Source organism: Python bivittatus, unplaced genomic scaffold (assembly GCF_059951505.1).
Source record: "Python bivittatus isolate LINGU-HERP-01145 unplaced genomic scaffold, Pbiv_v1 ctg000310_np1212, whole genome shotgun sequence".
NCBI lineage: Eukaryota > Metazoa > Chordata > Lepidosauria > Squamata > Pythonidae > Python > Python bivittatus.
In genome coordinates, this window is record NW_028277054.1 from 2,136,734 (window position 1) to 2,155,948 (window position 19,215).

Consider the following 19,215-nt stretch of genomic DNA (forward strand, 5'->3'; position numbering starts at 1 on the left):
TTGCTGATAGGGCGGCTCTCCCACAAGGGGGCGAGACACAAACAGCGCGAAGGGCGGGACTTCGCACAGGGGAGGCCCTACCGCTTGGAGTGACGGCGGCGAGGCGTCCCACAAACGGGGAAGGACGATTGACGTTGCCCGGAGCCAACGACGGCGCGGCAGCTGTGGAAGCAGAGACCAATGGAGGGGCGCAAGGGCGGGGCCTCTCCCCAGAGGCGGCAGTTGAGGCGGGGCGGCGCGCAGGTAAGTGGCTGTTGGGGGGCTCCTTCTCTCGCTTCCGCTTGGACCCCCCCGCCGCCTCCCCCCAGCGGCGCCCCCGTCCTCCCTTCTCCGGTGCCTTCGATGTTGCCCGGCCGGGCGCTCGCCAGGCGTCCTGGACTACACCTCCCATCACCCCCAGCCAGCATCTGTGCTGGGTCGGGGGGCGGCACCGCTGCGGTCGCGACCCTCACTGAAGGCGCCAGGCTGTCACGGGGTGGGCCTCCCATCAGCCCTCGAGCGCCTGTGGCTGGGGAGGATGGGAAGTGTAGTCCGACCCGCACCCGGCCTGCCCTGAGGTACGGCTCCCCGAGTCCCTTGACATCGGACGGCCTCTGCGGAAGGCAAGGTGGGGGCTGATGGGGGCTCATAGCGGGGGACTCAGGCTGTGCTGGATGATGGGCAGTGTAGTCCGGTGTAGAACAGCTGCCCCCTCCTCAGCCAGCCAGTCTGCCCTTGCCCGCTTTCTCAGCGCCCCCCCTCCCCAGACTAGCCCACCCATTGGATCCCCTTTCCCAGATATCCCCCCCATCGCAGAGGGATGGAGGGATTCGTCACTTGGGTTCACACAACGGGGTTAACTGGGTTACTGAATTAACCCACTTTCTTGGTTTGCCCAGGACGTTGAAACCCACCAAATGGGCTGGGCATGTAAGCCCATTAAGCTGCAAAATCAGACGGTCGGCTAAAATGAACGTGGCTTTGCAGGTTGTGCGAATAGCACGTCCTTAACTGAGGCTGAACCCTAAACAACCTGACCCAGTAGCAGCTCTCTAGATCCTGCACGTAGATCCCATGAATCCTTTGCTCGTAGGAACCCACTTGGCATCTCCCTTTGTGCCAGAGAGGGAATCTCCTCTCCTCGAGCTTGTAACGCTCCCTTCAATCCGACACTGGTTCTCCCAGGCTGGGTTGCTCACGAGCCAAATGCAGAAAAGCTCTTGGAGAACCGTTGGAGTAGCTGACTCCAGCCAAAAAGCCAAGCTGCGTTCTTGGGGGAAAATCCTGGTGGCTGCCCCCCTCCCCCAGCTGAAAGGTTCATGGAAGCTCACGCAGGAATCCTGTGCCTGGTCCGAGAAGGAGACTCATAAACCACGATGCGTGTCAGTCTCTGCTTCTGCAAACGGGAAGGCTGTTTTCGCCTTCGGGTGCCGGCAGAAATGTTCTCTCCTCTCCCAAGACAGGCAGCAAGCTCGTCTTGCGAAGCGGCTGTGAGCCTTCGGTCCCGCCATGGCCAAGCAACCCGACTACGGCCTGCAAGTCGATTACGTTTTCCGTGGAGTAGAGCATGCCGTTCGGATGACCTCGGAAGGGAACCTTCTGGAAGTGGAAGTGGAAGACCGACGCACCACCGACCAGTGGCGAGGCGAATTTGACGCTGCTTGTGAGTCTTGGAGGGCGATGCAAGAAGGCTTGGGGACGCTTGGGTGACCGTGGAGAAAAGCCTCCGGGAGGAACCCTGGTCCGTATTAAGGCTGGCCCGAGTCTTTTGGAAGCCTTGCGGGAGCAGACCTGGGCAATTTCCATAGTCATTCGGTCTGTGATGGTCAAGAAGCACCCTCATTTGATCTTTTGGGAAGAAGTGTGAAGTCAAGGAAAACTAGGGGCTCAGCCTCTTGCTTTAACTCAGAACATGCAGATGTTTGCTGACATCTGCTGCTTTGGCCACCTGGAGCAAAGGGCTGGAGCAGCGATTGCGGAGTTACAGAAACACGCCGGGTGTTGGTTGGAAATGCCACATTCTTGAGCTGTGGCCATTTCCGCAGAAACTCAGATCTCTCTTTCCCTTCGTTTTTTTCTTCTGCAGTTATTGAAGACCTCACCCACAAGACAGGGAATTTCAAGCAGTTTGGGATCTTCTGCAGCATGCTGGAGTCAGCCCTGGCCCAGGTGAGGCACGAATTGGCTTCCGGCGTGCGCTGCTCCTTCGTCTTTTCTTTCTAAATTCAGACCCTGAGTGGGCCCGGGAAGATGTTTGTCAGGGAAGGGTTCCGCCAGCTTCCGAGCCCTCCATCCTACCTGCCCCCAACAGTTCCTTATATGTGCATGGAACCAGACTTCAGCGGAAGCAATCCGTTCTTGAAGAGGGTTAAAGGGAACTTCTTCCATGAGACGTGTTTCACCCCCGGGCTGGCACCGGGCTGTCCTCTGCTGATAATCAAAGGTTGGGCTGCCTGGCTGTTGGGCTTGATCCAGTGAAGAGGCTTTGAAGTCCGAAAGCTGGCTGTGTCAATGAGTCTGGGCGAGGTGTCTTTTTCTCCTTAAACAGAGCAGTGAGTCTGTAACCTTGGATCTCCTCACCTACGCAGACCTGGAGGCTCTGAGGAACAGGAAAATCGGGGTGGGGCCCCGGCATCCACCGGCCACCAAAAGCTCTCCATTGAACTCCAAGCGCTACCTCATCCTGATCTACTCAGTGGAATTTGACAGGCAAGTTCAGGGGCGATCCTGAATTTGTGTCCAGATCTTGAGCGGTCAGTATTTAGAGGCCGTTGTGTCACTGACGAGGTATCCAGGAATGGCGGGTGGAGAATTTGGGCCGCTTCAGCTGGGGTGGCACTCCGTAAAAACCAGACGTGGCTCCGCTGCTGGCACGGTGGAACCGCTTCCCACAGGTCAAGAAAGGTCAACATAGGAGCTGGACTTGTAGCCCCGCCTGGACTAGAAGGCTGCAATCCTGTTGGGCGTTGCTAGCCAGGCCAGCCGAGGAGGAGACAGTGGCCCATTCAGCTCTCCTTTTCTCCCAGTCTTCACTGTTTGCTGACTTGCGGCCTGGTTGTCTTGATTCCCGGCAGGATCCATTACCCTCTACCGCTGCCCTACGTAGGGAAGCCAGATCCCGTCATTCTGCAGAAAGTGATCCGGGAGCTGAAGGAGGAATTGGCCATGTTGAAGGCTAAGCCAGGCAAGGACTTCCGGGACGTCGAGATCCGCCGGCTTCGGGAGGAGTGAGTGAGAGAGGGGAGGGGGGCAGACGGGCAGGAGTCTGAGCAGGGCAGCAGCAGTGGATCAGACCACCGTCCTCTGAGTACCCGAAGGCTTAGAATGGGGGGCCCGAAGGGCTCAGAGCCAGGAGGTTAAGTGCGAGGAGCCTCTTGGATTTCTGCTGTTCTTCTCCTGGGTCTTAGCAAGGGTGGAAGTGCCTTTAGGTAGGAAGAGAGAGGTGCTCAGAAACAGCTTCCCAAGTATCAAATCTTGGACAGCCCGGAAGAGACAACAACTGTGGCCAGCCTTCCCTCAGGGATTCCTGACCGATCTTGGTCACTCATCGAGTTGGCCAGAGCAGAAGTGCTGCGTTTGCAAAGGCTTCGCTTCGGCGTTCGCTTTGGCCTTGCTGAACCCCCGTGGTGTGATAGCCCAGGCTGAGCTCTTGCAAGCACGCCTCTTTCGGCTTCCTCAGGCTGCAGCGCGCTCTGGAGGAGAAGCAGTCGGTGGAGACGGTCCTGCTGAACTCGCAGGAGGAGCTCAAACTGGCCACCAAGAGCAGCGGCTTCAAAGAAGTGAAGATTCTGAAGAAGGTGGTGCAGAGTCTGGAAGAGGAGCTGGCGAAAGAAAGGGCCAAGCACCAGCGCCTCGCCACCAAGCGTCTGCAGGAGAGCCGGCAGCTGGCTGACGAGGTAGGCAGGACCCACCCTTGGCCTCTGGGCCCCCAGCAAGGGACCAGCATCCTTCAGCCAGAAGGGCAGGAAGGCCGTAAGCCAGCTTTTCCTAACCTGCTGCCCTCCAGCTGCTTTGGACTTCAGCTTCCATCACCCCCAGCCAGCAGGGCTGATGGAACTTGAAGTTCAACAGATCTGGAGGGTACCAAAATGGTGCAGGCTGGTATTTATTAACAGATGTTTTCTTATTTTATTTGCCACCGTCATAACCATCCAAACCACGACACAATTTGAAACATCCATAGGAAGAGCCAAGCATAAATCGAATAATATTACAGTAACATTAGTTGTCGTCTAGAGGACTTCAACTCCCAGAATTCCCCAGCCAGCATGGCTGGCTGGGGAATTCTGGGAGTTGAAGTCCACTCATCTTAAAGTGGCCAAGTTTGGACAACACTGGTTTATGTAGACTTCAACTCCCAGAATTCTCCACCCAGCGTACTGTATGTGGACTTCAACTCCACACATGCTGGCTGGGGATTTCTAGGAGTCGAAGTCCACACATCTTCGCGTTTCTGAGGTTGAGAAACACTGCTCTAGAGATTTAAATTCCGGACCTGCAAGCTGTGTGAATTGGGCCAGCGGCCACGGCTGCTCTTTATTTGTGTAACTTGTTCAGCTTCTGTTTGTCAAGCAGGGAGATGAGAATCTTGGCAGGTCATGAAAATTTTGCTCACCATTTCTAGACATTTTATTCAGCTGACTCCCTCTGGCTCCTGAGATGTCAGCAAAGAGGGCGCTTTTTGCTTTCAAGCATTTCTGTTTCAGCTTCGATTCAAAACAAAACCCAAAACTGAGATTCCAGAACCCTGCACTTAAGTAAGGAACCATTCTGCAGGTTCTCGCGTGCTTCCACCACTGCATCAGGTTGTGTAAAGGACACGACCTGGTGAATCCCAGCGTCATCAACAACCAGGGATTGTGGGTTTGCAGATGGCATAGTGTGACCACACGATGGCAGGCCGCTCCCGACCCATCAAACCTAGGAGCCCTAAAAACATCTGAAGAAAATGTATTTTTAGCGGCTCTTGGTTTTTATTAACCTGTAGATTTGATTATCATTCAAGGGACGCCGTTTAATCTTTTATCCCTGATTCTGATCCCAACAGCTTGCAGAAGTGAAAGCAACCGAGAGAAGCCTCCGGATCCGTGTGAAGAACCTAACCAATGAGCTGGCTTTGTACAAAAAGGGGTGAGTGCCCTCAGCCGGTCCCACATTTGACCATTTGGGCAAAGAGGGTGCCCGCTCTCTCCCAGCTGAGCGCTTCCCATCTCCTCCCTCCCCAGGCACTTCCTGCCCACCGGATCTTCTCCCCCAAACACCTCTCGCCACTTCTCTCGCCCCGCCCTGAACCGAACCGGGGCCACAAAGCGAGATGGCCGACGCTCCGCCTCTGGCGAACGGTCCAACTCACAGGAGCGCAGCGTGCCCTGGGGAATCAACCGGCAGCGGTCCACGTCCAGGGAAGGGCGCAGCGGGAGCCAGGGACGCGTCTCCCGGCAGTCTCCGTCTCCGACAGGTGGGGAAAACAGTAGGCCTTCTCCAGGCACCGTCTTTTTGATGGCCCCGCCTTGAGCCAATGTTTGCAGTTACTATCAATTTTGCTTGTTACCTCTAGATATGGGGAGGGAATGGCAGGGAGCTCAGGAGCGCAATCCTGTACCCAGCGACAATTCCCTTTTGCTTTTGCTTCTGCCTTCCAAAATATTCTGCTCTTACTCCAAGCTTGTTTCTCGATCGATGGGGTCTAGAATCTTTTTTATTCTTTGTTGAAAAAGGGAATTTCTATATCTGCTGGCACATGTGATTGTAAATGTTTTATTAAACGTTGGGAGTTGAACCTCCCTGCTGATCTACTGTAAATTGCCCAACCCTCTATTAATAGGCGTTCATCCATCTTTTGACCACCTCTCTCCTAGGAAGTAGCCAACGTTTGTGGCATCTTATGTTTTCTAATAAGGGCTTACGTCTTGTGGGAAAAGGGCAAGTCTTTCTTTAGCTAGCCTATTAAAAAAAAAAAAATCGAGGCTGAGCCTTTGGAAGTTCTGTCCTGTAGCCCAAACAGGTTCCTTGCAGGTCCATCGCTCCACCTCTTTTTCCGACCACAGGTATCCGGGCACCTCGCTTTGACCCTACAGCCTTCGTGAAGGCCAAGGAACGGAAACAAAAGGAGATCGAGCAGAAGAAGTGAGTTAACTCTCCTGCAGAAATGGCTTTTTTCTCCAGCCCAGTCTCCCACCCCAGGCTGTTGTCTGCCCCAGGCCTAACCAACTCGTAGAGGGCAAAGGGCCATGTTGATGAATTAAAAATAATCACAGGCTGCAAAGGAGTGGCTGGGGCACCAATCAGCTGTTTGGCAGCTAGCAGCGCAGTGGCAGTGATGGGGGGGGCGTTCGACAGCATGTGTTTTGGACAGTGGTGGATTTACTGAGTTTTTTAAAAACGCTGGTGGGCCCCAGGCCATATGTTATGCTGGCCTGGTCTGCTCCTGGAATCGAAAAGACCATCGCTCCTTTTCCTTTGCAGCAAGCGGTGTCTCCAACGGGGAATGGGGGACACCCCCCCTAGTGGGTGGTACCACCGCACCCAGCTCAGGGGCCCTTCAGTCCTCCATGGCAGCAGCCTTGGGAAGCCACGAGGCCGGAGCTCTTCAGGTAGGCCTAATGCTCCAAGATGGCTTTATTTCTCTTTATTCTACCAGACCCCCAGGGTGCAAAGGGTCGGTGGCTCCTCAGATCAGTTCTTTGAACTGCTTGTACTCAAGAAGGGAAACAGCAGAGGAAACGGAGAGAAGTGAGCAAACAGGATAAGCTGGGCAACTGTAGGGTGAATCCAGTTGTGCATACAGGAAGTCCCCAGTTTAAGAACGAGTTCTGTTCCCAAGGTCTGTCCTTAAGTCGAATTTGGACGTGAGCTGGAACAGTATTATTGTATAATATTGTCTAAGTCAGTGTTTCTCAACCTTGGCAACTTTAAGATGCGTGGACTTCAGCTCCCAGAATTCCCCAGCCAGCAAAGCTGGCTGGGAAATTCTGGGAGCTGAAGTCCACACATCTTGAAGTTCCCATGGTTGAGAAACACTGGTACAACTAGCATTGTGTAATAAACCCGAACCATTGGGTGTTTAACTCGAATCATTGGATATTTAACTTGAATTTTGCTACAGTAGGCTTCCTTCTTAACTATGGGTCATCTGTAAACTGGGTGTTCGTAACCCGGGGACCCCCTGTACTTACAGTTAGTAGGAGTGGGATAGAGGACTAGGAGGTCAAGCACCAAGACATTTGAGGTAAGGCTCAAATGAAGAAAAAATATTGCAGCAAGTTGGCGACTGAGGGTGCCATCTCCGGGCAGAAGGGCCTTCAGGGCACGAACAGCCCGCTGTTATGAAGAGCCCCCTCCCACCTCAATTTACTGATAAACGTTGAGATGGCTTTTTGACACGGCTACAGCTCTTCTTCCTTTATTTGGTTAACACAGACGTGAAATTTGTTCCCCCCCCCCCAGCCGTATTCCACTTATCTCCAAAGCTTCCACAGAGGTGGCTTTTTTGTTTTCGCCAGCGGCACACAGCCAACCCCGCCTCGTTCTCTCCGATGAAAGCTGTCAGTCTCCCCTGGCTGACAAGTCCATCCTGAGGCACCACAATGTCTGTGAACTCTCTGTGTCCTCATTACCCTTCACCCAGTTCAGGGGGGTTCTTCTCGCTGATAGCCAGACCGTCGCTTTTAACAGTGTTTCTCAACCTCGGCCACTTGAAGACATGTGGACTTCAACTTCCAGAATTCTGGGAGTTCTGAGGTTGAGAAACCCTGGCTTATAATGATGAGAAGATACTTCTAGCTGCTTTTATTTTACTGTAATACCCACTCTGATAGTCTGGGGCCGAGGGTTCAGTCTGGGAAGATTCCTGCTAGAGGTTGTAGCTAATAAACATAGCTGAACTGATTTTGTATTGTCTCTTGGAGTTCCTTGGGCTAAACCTGACATCAATCAAATCAGTTCAGCTATGTTTATTAGCTACAACCTCTAGCAGGAATCTTCCCAGACTGAAACCCCAGCTCCCAAGCCAGCCAGCCACAATAGTGTGAATTCCTCAGGGAGGTGCCAGCCTCACCCTCTTGTAGTTCCCATGCTCTTTCGGTGAACTAAGAAAACGCTTATCTCCCTGAGCCTGGCCATCATAATTCCATTCCATCACAATATAGAGAAATGTAAAGTTCTGCAACTGGGTAAGAAAAAAAAAAGGGCGTTTGATGACTCGCAAGTGCAAAACCACCACTGGAGAGATTTGGGTGACCTCACCCCCAACACCCTTTTTTCCAGTGGAAAGTTTCCGCAGCAGACGCACCTCTGCCAGCTCAGGGAGCGAATTGGAGGATTATTCAGAACCTGTTGCCCCAAGGTAAGGGACAGAGGGAAGAGAGGGTCTTTTGGAACCTGTGTGTGTGTGTGTGTGTGTGTGTGTGTGTGTGTGTGTGTCTGCTAACCTGCTTCTGGCATTCCTTCTACTAAACATCCAACCTTCACCAGCTTTATCTCCCCAGCTCATGTGTATATAGGGATAAGTTAGACCTACGACAAATTTTTACAGTCCCTGCTGACTCCTGCTGTCAGAGGCCTGGGGGATTTTGCCCAGTGTAAGAATGTGATTTCCACAATTTCTCGTACTTCTTAACCAGAAATGAGCAACCCCAGTCCCTCCAGCTGGAGGGAGGGCCGCTGGGAGTTGTAGTTCAGCAATATCTGGAGGGCTGCGGTGGTCTGTCTTTATTCTAGAGCGCTATTTCTTGAACTTGGCAACTTCAAGATGTGTGGACTTCAACTCCCAGAATTCCCCAGCCAGCCATGCTGGCTGGGGAATTCTGGGAGTTGAAGTCCACATATCTTGAAGTTGCCAAGTTTGAGAAACACTGCTCTAGAGCATCCACTAAACACAGCTCTCTGAGCAATGTAGAGGGAAAAGCTCCTGCAATTAAGGTGGAGCACTTCTAGGATTTCACTGCTGGTATTACCCCCACCTGACTGGTCGCATAATTGTTCCTTTAGAGGCAGGAAGCGACTAGCCAGGGGCAGGAAACCCTTCAGTTCTTCGTCTTGGAACGGCCCCACTGCGGTAAGTGGCCCCCCAACGTTTCCTCTTTCCAAAGTTGCGCTTGGGCTCAGGGAGAGCTCTCCAAGAGGGTCCCGCACAGACAAAGCGACGCGTGATTCCTGTTCTCCATTCAGGGTCCTCACACGGACAGCGGTCACAAGAAACGCTTGTCAAGCACCCCAAATACAGGCAAAGCCGGGGGTAAAGGTAAAGCCGTGGGCGTCTCAGAGGGAACCTTGGAAAACTCAGGTGGGTGGGCATCTCCGGGTGCTCTGGGGCATGCGGCTAAAGCTGCGGGAGGGTAGCTGTGATGTCTTGCCACCCTGCTGCTCAGAACCCCCATCGTGAAATAACTGCCCTGCTTAAGGGGGGGGTAGGTTCTCTTGGATCAGTCCCACCTCCCCACACATAGCCACACCCACAACATTGCTGGATAGCTTCATTTCAGTCCAGCACATTGATTCAAACCCAGACCAGGTTGCAGCTCTCTCAACTCTGGTTTCCTGAGCAATGTTGGGCACAGCTAGAGGGTGACCTTCTAGGCGCAGGATGCCGGCAGGGGTCTGCTCGATGGCTGTTGTCATCAGCCTCCCATCTTGCAGTGAGCTTCGGGCCCCATTCTGAAAGGAGGCTCCAGTGTTTGGAGTGATGCGCACCAGTGCTGTTGCATCTTCACCCTGAATCTGCCAACCAGGCAGACCTTTGAGGGAGAACCCCTCCGTCTTCTGGATGGTGGGCCTCGTGGGCGGTTTGGGGTGATCCTGTAGGTGTCCCATCTGATCGTGTCATCTGTCCCACCCAACAGAGAATCTGTACGATGAGCCATCAGCAGATCTCTCCGAGATCGATGCCCGGCTACAAGCGCTGCAGGAATACATGAATAAACTGGAGACCAGGACGTAGCCCGAGCAAGGGAGCCAGAGTCCAACCTGTGTGATCCCTTGCCTAGCACAATCAGATCCAAATACAGAAGGTGTCCTTTCCCACCACCCGCCCTGGTTTTGCGTCTTCCTTCTCCTGCTACGTCCTCAGGCGGGAGGGCAAGAGAGAGGTGGGGTGGGGGTGGCAATCATGGAAGGTTTCAGTGATGAAATCCTTCCTAAGGGTTTCTGAGAACCATTTCATTAAAGATTTCTAAGAACAGCCTCTCTAAGAATGTGGCCCACACAGCCTTGTCTTGCGTAAGTGCGGGGCGGGGAGGGATTTTAAAGGTGTCTTCCTTCTTCCAGAGCCTTTACGGTCTTGGGACGGGATGCACTGCATGAAACGTGGGGGAGATTGAGCCCTTTTGGGAAAAAAATCCTATCCAGATTCCCACCTGCTTGCAAGATTAGTCCCTCTGCCAGCTGTTTTCCAGCACAGCAATCCTAAACAATAATTTTTCTATCTGTTCCTGGAAAACACCTCCCCCGCCAGTCTGGACAGAAGGCAGATTTCCCCAAGCTGCTACTTCCCGATGGTCGACAGTCCCTATTTCATCCCCACTTTGCACGGGGTTAGTGGGAATTGTAGTTCCAGCACATCTGGAGGGAGACCAAGTGAGGGAAAGCTGGTGTAGGGCTAGGAGTTTTCATCTTCAAATGGACAGCAGGTAGAGAGTGAATAGATTCAGGCGAAGCCTTCATACCGCCTGGAGCAGATGGAAGATCGCCTGCTGTTTAAAAATTAGTGACATTTTTCTGGTGTGGCAGGCCCTTGGGAGAAGCTGAGCTGGCAGCAGGAGTCGTCTTAATGACTAAAAATAAAGGAAAATTCAGGTCTGGTTAAAGCTCCGTGTTTCCCAACTGATGTGGCCAATTTTGACCACTTTGCTCAACCCGGTTCCTTTCGACAAGCCACCGGGGCGACGACTGGGCTGTTCTTTTGCTGGCTGGAACAGAAGCATATGGGCATTTCCTGGAACGTCTTTGGCCCCGCTTCGCTGAAATGGGGAGTGTCTACTTCTTTGCATCCGTGCTGTGATATTGCTGTGATTTTGTTTTTAAATAAACTTTTTTAAGTCAATGGCTTTGGTCTGATTGGGTGATCTCTCGCCACTGCAGAGCTCCTGCGTTACCTTAACTGGAAATTTCCTAAAGCCATTTGAATCCTTCTAGAGCAGTGTTTCTCAACCTTGGCCGCTTGAAGATGGATGGACTTCAACTCCCAGAATTCCCCAGCCAGCCATGCTGGCTGGGGAATTCTGGGAGTTGAAGTCCACCCATCTTCAAGCGGCCAAGGTTGAGAAACACTGCTCTAGAGTGCCTTGTCATGTTTTTTTTCTCAAGGGTGAACAGACCTTCATTCCAGTTCCCCGATATCCACCCTCATTTCAGTTTCTCTGACTACTCCACGTTCACCCAACTTGCTTCACCAGCTCAGAGAAAGCGCTAAGATGCCTTCCCACAGCTTCGTGCTGATTGTATTTTCTGGCTTAACGCGCTGTATGAATCCAGGCTGCATGGCTAGTTTAGGGTTCAGGGTATTGCACCCACCCTGAAAACGGGTTCATTCATTAACCAGTTTAGCCATATTATAGGAATGCAGTTGCTACGTCTTTCCTGATCTGTGGATTTTCGAGAAGACGTTGCATGGCCAAATTGGCCGCAGCTGGATTTTGCTTTTATTCTTCCTTGCAATTTTGCATCCCGGCTCTCCATCGTAGGTTCCACTCGCCATTCACTTCTCCTGCCACGGAATCCTGCTTTACAAATGTATTAAATTCTGCTTTCTTGAAATCCAAGGTATACTCAAGAAATTCTGCTTTCTTGAAATCCAAGGTATACTCAAGAAATTCTGCTTTCTTGAAATCCAAGGTATACTCAAGAAATTCTGCTTTTCTTGAAATCCAAGGTATACTATACTTATTCAGCTTTACTTTTGCTGAATATCAGACTTCCAGCGGATCACAGCGTTGTGACTTAGTTCCATTTTACCCACCCTAAGGAAATACGGACAACCCACAAAAATAGAGGGAACTTTTATTGGAAGGGGTTTTTTTCCCTCCAAAAGGAAACGAGGGGCCTAAATCAATACATATGAAGTGGCAGGCAGGCAGGAATGTGTTCATAAAGTCCCAGAGTGGAAAAACAGGTTATACCACAGCAGATCACATGAAAGCAGGAATGTTACTTGGAAAGAAAAAGAAAAAAACCCACATAAATTTGTCTCCTAAGGCAGAAAGCTTGCATGGCAAGAAAAGGGCTAATGTCAAAAAATCCCTGGTGCGCTAGCTTTCTACTTGCAAGGTGCTTCCAATAGGAAACGTTCACAAATGGGATCTTACTCTACTAGCACAGACTCCTACATGTTTAAACCACCTCACAATTGTGAGGATCCTTTCAGAGTTGAAGGAAAGCGCATCTCGCAGTGTCTGTGAGATAAAAGCAATCCTCTTTTTTTTTTTGAGACCCGCTTTGCTTGGGACAAGATAGGAAAAGGACTACTGGCCATTCCTGCAAGGTCACCATTGCACCTTAAGATCCAGGGGATCAAGAGCTGGACCCTTTTCTAGGCTACAAGTTAAGCCGCGATTGGTTTCCCAATGGCTCAGGAGAGAATCTGGTTTTTAAAAAGCAGACGGGAAAGACCGATTCTTGACTATGCCGAACCGCTCTTTCGAAGAGCAGAAGAAATCCACCCTTCCCCAGATCTTTGGTAATTTTGTTCTTTTAAAATACCCCACCCCACCCCACCCCACCCACCCCAGCGGCAGGAAAGAAGGTCATCCTCTTCTCCCTCAACCACTTTGGCCTCGCAGTTCCCATCCGTGGGAGACCCAGACACACCAAACAGCCTTCGGGGTGGATCAAGCACCACTTCCGAGGTCCACGGAGAATGCGCACGTCTTCCATCTTACCGACCGCCTTCCAGGATGTCGCGATCCCCTTTGGATCTTGGACCACCGCCCTCCTCTCCAGAAAACCAGGCCCAACGTTTTCATTCCAGGCACGTCCACAGCCGTTCCACGTCCGGTAGGACCAAAAGGAGCTTCCCCGTGCGGAGAACCTCGCCCGCCCTAGAGCCGCAGATATTCTGCCAGGAACGCAGCGAGGATCTTACTCAGGTTCTCGACGGTGGGCGGGTGCAGGTTTGCTTCTGTGTCCTCCAGGGTATGCCAGACCCTGGGAAACGGGGTGGCAATGAGGTGGAGGACTGGAACGCCTGTCATAAATACACGCAGACACACATACACGTTAGCCCATGGCTGCCCTCCATGCTGGGCAAACGCTTGATTTTAATACTAAATGTCCCTTCCCGAAACGAAGGAGGCAGGCAAGATTTTTGCTCGGAAGAGGCGGGTTTGGAAGTAGCAGGGGCCGAAGGGGGGGGGAACGTACCTTTCTTGAGGAAGGGTGCGTGATCATCTTCGATGGAGCTGTAGGGGGAATCTCTCTGGAAATACAGCTGTTCCTGAGAATGGGACCGGAGAAGTCCAAGCTGGTGCAGCCGCTTTTCTACAGAAGGGAAGGCAGAGATTAGGGGGGGGGGGGCGTGCACACAGGCATGCATGTCTTTGCATGGAATTCCAGCACAGCCAAGACCCCGTTCCTGCAACGGTCTCAGACCGACGTAACTCGGGGACTAAACCGTGGGGTTCTTGGTGTTCGCCCTTGCAAATTTCATTCCGCTCTGCTCTGATGGTTCCTAGCTGGGTATCGAAACATCTGCAGGAAAATCACCAACCTCCTGCAAACGTCTACTATGGTGTTTCTCAACCTTGGCCCCTTGAAGAGGGGTGGACTTCAACTCCCAGAATTCCCCAGCCAGCCTTGCTGGCTGGGGAATTCTGGGAGTTGAAGTCCACCCCTCTTCAAGGGGCCAAGGTTGAGGAACACTGTTTTACTAACTCCGTCTCTGGATCTTACCAATGCCAATCAGCCTTTCGAACCAACCGGCGGTCGCAGAGAAGTGGTTTTGGATGGTTGGCCGGGGGGCGCCCAGCAGGTCCAGCAAAACAAAGAGAGACTGCAAGGAAAGAACAAACTGAAGCAGTCGATCTGCGACCCGTTAGCACCTTGACCCCTTCCTCCCGCACAGACCTCCCCCGCCTCAAAAGGGGCTGGAAGCAAGAAAAAAAACCAAGCCAGAAATTGGGCTAGGAGGACCACACAGGTTAACTCTGTCCAAAGGGGTCAACCTCGAAGGAAATCCCCGTTAAGAGGCTCGCGTCCAAGACTCGTGTAACTGAACGGCCCTCCACCCAAAATAAAATGGCATCCCTGCATGTAGAAAGCTAAGGGGTCAGCAAAAGGGCAGCGGGGCATGCAAAATAAAATAACGTCCCTGCATGTAGAAAGCTAGGGGGTCAGCTGGAAAGGCAGCCATCTTTTTTATGTTGTTATTATTAACCTGAATCTTTGCAAGATGGTAAGTTATGGACCCTAATCTACCATATCCTATCCAACCTGGGTCTCCCTGCTCCTGGTCCAGCACTACAACCACTATCCCCCCCTGGTCCTCAGTTATACACATGGATGGAAAAGAGTTCTTCCAAGACCTTGGAAATGGTCAGCGGTACCAGGAAAAGGCCATTAGAAATCAAAGCTTCAGCCCAGACTCTGAGGTCCTCCTTCAAATCCCAGAATTGAACTCCGTCGCCTGCCCAGCTCTCAGAGGGCCATTCTCTCTTGACATAACCCCCCTCGCCAGGTTAGGGTGCAGGCGAGATGGAGGGTGGCCATGCTGGCTTTGAAGGGGGGCAAGTGGAAAATAACATTATAAGATTCCCGACATCAAGCAAAGCTTTCCCTGCCCGTTGCAAAAGGATTCAGTGACGTGTCACAGCAGCCAGTTTGCATTAGCAGTATCTGGTCAAAGCCCCGATGATGTCACCTGCGTGATGATGTCATCCTGCCCAAGAGTTCCCCTGCAGGGTGACATCATCCTGGCTTCAACCAGGCGCTTCTTATTTTATTAATATTTATTGTACTATGTATTATATATATATATACACACACAAACACACACACACACATATATATATATACACATACATACATACATACATATATTATAATATTTATAATAATTATAAAAATAATAATATAATATAAAAAATAAACATTATTATAATAATTAATAAAATTAATGTTAATACTATAAATTAGGCTTCCATCCTAATGTCCCATCCCAGAGAGAGACTCACTATGGCCTGGAGCTGAGTGAGGCCCTGTTGATGTGGGGCCCGCCCCATGTGCTCAGCTAGGTGACGGGCCCCATAGAGGGAATCAGTCTCACTCCACTCCCGGAAAGCTTCTTCCCCATCAAAAAAGAGCAGCTGCAGCGTTATTTCCGAAGCCTGAAACCACAAAGAAGGCGGGTTACACGGCATTTTGTTGCCCCAAAGTCACAAAAGGGATCACGGGGAGGGAGGGTCACGTCCATTTAAGTCCATCTCTTACGTCCTCGGTGGAAAATACTCGCATTTGGTTTGCCCAGAGAATGCACGGTTGATCCTTCGCAAATTTCCCCCCGCTAAATTTAAAAAAAAACGCCCAGAGGCTCCCGTGGGGTCAAATAAATCATTTTATACATGCATTTGAAAATAAACAGAGTGGCATTTGCAGGATAGGGGAGCCAGAGAAAACAGTGTTCACTTTGGACTTCAAGGGGCTGCACATCCAGAAAAAAAGATTTCTGCATTCAAGGGGTCCCACCCAAACCGATGGGAAGGATGAAAACGGCACTCTGCCAGCTCTAACCACTAGTCTCTGCTCCCTCCCCCCGGAAAAAGCAGAGACCCGACCCTGGCGTTCCCAGCTTGCCCCGGGCCTGCTCACCTGCCCTCGGGCCTTCAGCAGTGATTTGTCCAGCGCGGTCACCAGCTCCAGCAGGATGGAGCAGGGCACGGCCGAGTCCGTGGCCCCCACGAAGGCCCGTCCGTGCTGGTCTCGGGGGAAATACTTTGAGTCGTAGTGGCAGGCGAACACCAGGCGCCAGGTGGCCGCGGGGTCCAGCGTGGCCACCACGTTGGCAAAGCTGACCGTGCCATGTGGGGTCTGGTCCTCAAAACCATCCAGTTCCACCCGCCAAGGAGCTTCCAGGGCCCTCAGCCTGTCCACGATGAACTCGGGGGGAATCAGAAAGGCAAAGCATGAGGACCAGCTAAGGCTTTGCGCAGGTTCCTGGTCCTCTTTGGTTTCCGGAAAGTCCCCGGCCACAATCCTCCAGCAGCACCCCAAAAAATAGGACCCACCACAGCCTTTCCCCCCCCACCAAATGAGCAACAGAGTCGTTTCACAGAGATGGGCGGTGACGCATTTGACAAATAAATAAATAAACAAACAAATAACAGGGGAAGCATTTAAATTAGCCATAGATGAAGCATGGCTTGGCGCCCACGAGCACAAGCAGAGGGTCATTTCCCTTCAAATCCCCACCGCAAGAACCGCGTCCTCAGACTTCGGGGCAGCCAGAGCTCTTCATTCTCTCCCCACCAGCAACTTCGTTATTTCCCTAAGCAAGGGTGCCCGATTGGGTACTTGGATGGGAGACCACTAGGAAACCCGGCCAGACTGGAAAGTCAAAACCATCCTGGAAGACGACGATGGCCAAACGCTGCCATGCATGGGCACGAAATCTCCAAGGGTCCAGCTGGATTAGAGAGCCATTTTACTTCATTTTATTCAAAGGGCTTTGAAACGACTCACAGCATGTAACTGACATGATCACAAGATCCTCTGGCGGATCCCTGGGGATCAAGCATCCTCTTTCCCTTCCCTTCTGCAGAACCAAACGGAGCCGCGTTCTTTTCAGGAGGGGCTCCTGGGGTTTTGTTTTGGTGCCTTCAAGTCCATTTTGACGCCTGGCAACTGCCTGGACAAGCCTCTGCAGTTTTCTTGGGAATACTTTTTTGCAAATGTTTTGGGTTTACTCCACATCCATTGCAAGGGAAGCTGAAACTCAAACACTGAGGCCCAGTTCACAACATCCTTGGGTCAACAGCTGCTTTACTCCTTCCAACCTTCAATAACTTGGCAGAGGGAGGAGCAGAGATCTACTGTCCGGGTCCCCAATAGGGTCAAAACTCTGTCAATGTTTAGGACCTATTAGCTCGGCTTTCTTACTTTTCCTACCAGTTGTGTGTGTGTGTGTGTGTGTGTGTGTGCGCGTGTGCACCCTTGAGACAAGTTTCCATTCCTGGCAACTGCCTGCACAAGTCCCTGAAGTTTTCTTGATAACATTTTTGGAAGGGGTTTGCCCTGGCCTCCTCCTTCCCAGGGCTGAGAGAGCGGGACTGGCCCAAGGTTGCTCAGCTGGCTTTGTGCCCAAGGCAGGACTAGAACCCACAGCCTCCCAGTTTCTAGTCTGGTCCTTTAACCAGTACATCAAATTATCACCCTGGGAGTTATCTAGGGTAGGCCTAAAGGCCAACTGATCTTGCAAGTGGCTTGTAAAGATAATAAAAATGTTGTTTTCCTGCTACAGTATTTTATCCAACAGGTTTCAGTATGCTGTGGGGTTGTTATTTTTTTGGTTAAATCATTTCCTTCTCTTTAGAAGGCAGTTTTATTTGACAGGCCTCTGGGCACACGAAGGGTGGTATCTAAAAATGCCGAAAATCATTATTATGGAGCAGGGGGCTCATATGTGCTCCCAGGACCTGGCGAAAGATGTCTTTCACGTCTATACGTGCGAAAGGATTTCAAGGACAGGATCCAGGTGGCAAGTTCTACAATGGGAATGAACTCACCTGTCGGACTTTGACGTTCCCGGGACTGCCCGAATACCTCTCGACCAGCATGGGCTGCAGGTAAGTCTTCCAAAGGCGTTGCAGATCGAGCTGGGAGGTCAGGTGTTTTAGCTGGCTGCTCGACAAACTTCGCGGTTTATGGTTCAGCTGTCAGAAAAGAACATCGTCCATTCATTTACCCCTTGTGGGAGTTTTTTGAAGCAGCTGTTTGGGTTTTATTTCTCTAAAGCCCTGTTTTTCAACCTTGGCCCCTTTAAGACAGGTGGACTTCAACTCCCAGAATTCCCCAGCCGCATGCGGGCTGGGGAATTCTGGGAGTTGAAGTCCACCTGTCTTAAAGGGGCCAAGGTTGAAAAACACTGTGCTAAAGAGTCATACCACACATCAGTTCTTTGGATGGGAAGATTTCAAAGACAGGTGCCCCAAAATGCCATTAGGGCAAATCTAGTTAAAAAAAAAAAAGAGCTGTCCAGGAGAAGACCCATATCCACAGCCTGCTTTTTTCCCCCATCCCAACCCACAGCAGGGTGTGGATCAAGACTCCGGGCATCAGGTCCAGCCCCGGGTTAACCATGAAGCAAAACAAACTGGGGTTTAGGACACCAAAGGAAGGGGGCAACCCAGAGATTTTACCCCTGCTATCAGGCCCTTAACTCTTTCCCTGCCCCACTTGACTTTAGTTGATTTTTCTGTCATTGTCCTTCTCTGCTGGGCTCAACATCTGCATCGTTCAAACGTTTTCTTTGGCATGGTGAGTGACTGAAGTTTAAAAGTTGGGTCTTTGTGTCTGGTCGGGGTTAAGCGAGGGAAGGGCCATTGCTGGGCTGCGCTGGGGGCATCGGTTGGCATTCATCGGCCCTGATGGGGACTACCAGCTCTTCTCCTTTCTGGGCACCTGGGAAACCTGGGTCTGAATCTTCTCCTGGGTGACTCTTTTCCTGGGCAAAGCGGCGCTTCCGAAAGGCCGCTTGTCCCAGCGGGCTTCCTTTCCGGAGGGCTGCCTAAGTTGGCCCTGGCGGTCCCCCCAGCTAAGGTCAGAGGCCGGTTTGCGATCCCGGTCTGTCCGCGGAGCAGCCGAGCGAGAGCCGTCTGGTGCGGGGCTGGCTGTGCCTTCCGGGGGTGCCATCCCAGGGCACCTGGAAGCCGAGGGGCAGCGCGGCCGGAGGGGCCGCCTCGGGTGCCCGCGGGCCCTCCGGGGGGCGCCCAGCCTCCCGATCGCCGCTCGCCCGCGCCTACCTCGCTGCCCGGCGCCGCGCCGCGCCAGCCGCGCTCGGCTCCCGGCTCCCGGCCCCAGAGCAGGCAGAGCCCCAGCGCGCAGCTCGCCGCCGCGGCCAGCGCCAGCGGGAGCGCGAAGCGCCGGAGGGCGCGGCGGGCCGGGGGCCGCGGGGGGGCCGCCGCGCGCCCCCCGGGGTCCAGCGCCCCGCGCCCCTCGCCGCCCGCCCCGCCCGCCCGGCTCCTGCGCGCCCCTTTCCGCATGGCCGCGGCCGGCCCGGCGAACCCCGGCGGGGCGGCGATGACGGCGAGCCGC

The 19,215-nt window shown here is 52.5% G+C and overlaps 2 protein-coding genes across 4 annotated transcripts; one reads left to right on the forward strand and one right to left on the reverse strand.

Annotated features, from left to right (window-relative positions):
- The first annotated feature begins 208 nt into the window (after positions 1-208).
- CCDC61 (coiled-coil domain containing 61) lies at positions 209-11,017 on the forward strand. 3 transcript variants are annotated; one of them, XM_007440452.3, is made up of 14 exons: positions 209-243; positions 1,443-1,642; positions 2,066-2,148; positions 2,528-2,688; positions 3,054-3,206; positions 3,659-3,875; positions 5,027-5,109; positions 5,205-5,437; positions 6,027-6,105; positions 6,445-6,572; positions 8,245-8,323; positions 8,968-9,034; positions 9,148-9,262; positions 9,819-11,017. In XM_007440452.3, the coding sequence occupies exons 2-14, from the start codon at positions 1,489-1,491 to the stop codon at positions 9,914-9,916; spliced, it is 1,650 nt and encodes a 549-aa protein (XP_007440514.1). In that variant the 5' UTR covers positions 209-243; positions 1,443-1,488; the 3' UTR covers positions 9,917-11,017. The 3 variants fall into 3 exon arrangements, with proteins under 3 accessions (XP_007440514.1, XP_025030317.1, XP_025030319.1); XM_025174549.2 differs by having other exon boundaries at positions 212-243; positions 1,439-1,642; XM_025174551.2 differs by having other exon boundaries at positions 212-243; positions 1,439-1,642; positions 9,148-9,220.
- A 942-nt stretch (positions 11,018-11,959) lies between these two features.
- QPCTL (glutaminyl-peptide cyclotransferase like) lies at positions 11,960-19,215 on the reverse strand. Its single transcript, XM_088139789.1, has 7 exons — positions 18,924-19,215; positions 17,688-17,834; positions 15,775-16,062; positions 15,141-15,293; positions 13,861-13,960; positions 13,333-13,449; positions 11,960-13,156 (listed from the first exon to the last, which is right to left on the reverse strand). The coding sequence occupies exons 1-7, from the start codon at positions 19,161-19,163 to the stop codon at positions 13,011-13,013; spliced, it is 1,191 nt and encodes a 396-aa protein (XP_087995915.1). The 5' UTR covers positions 19,164-19,215; the 3' UTR covers positions 11,960-13,010.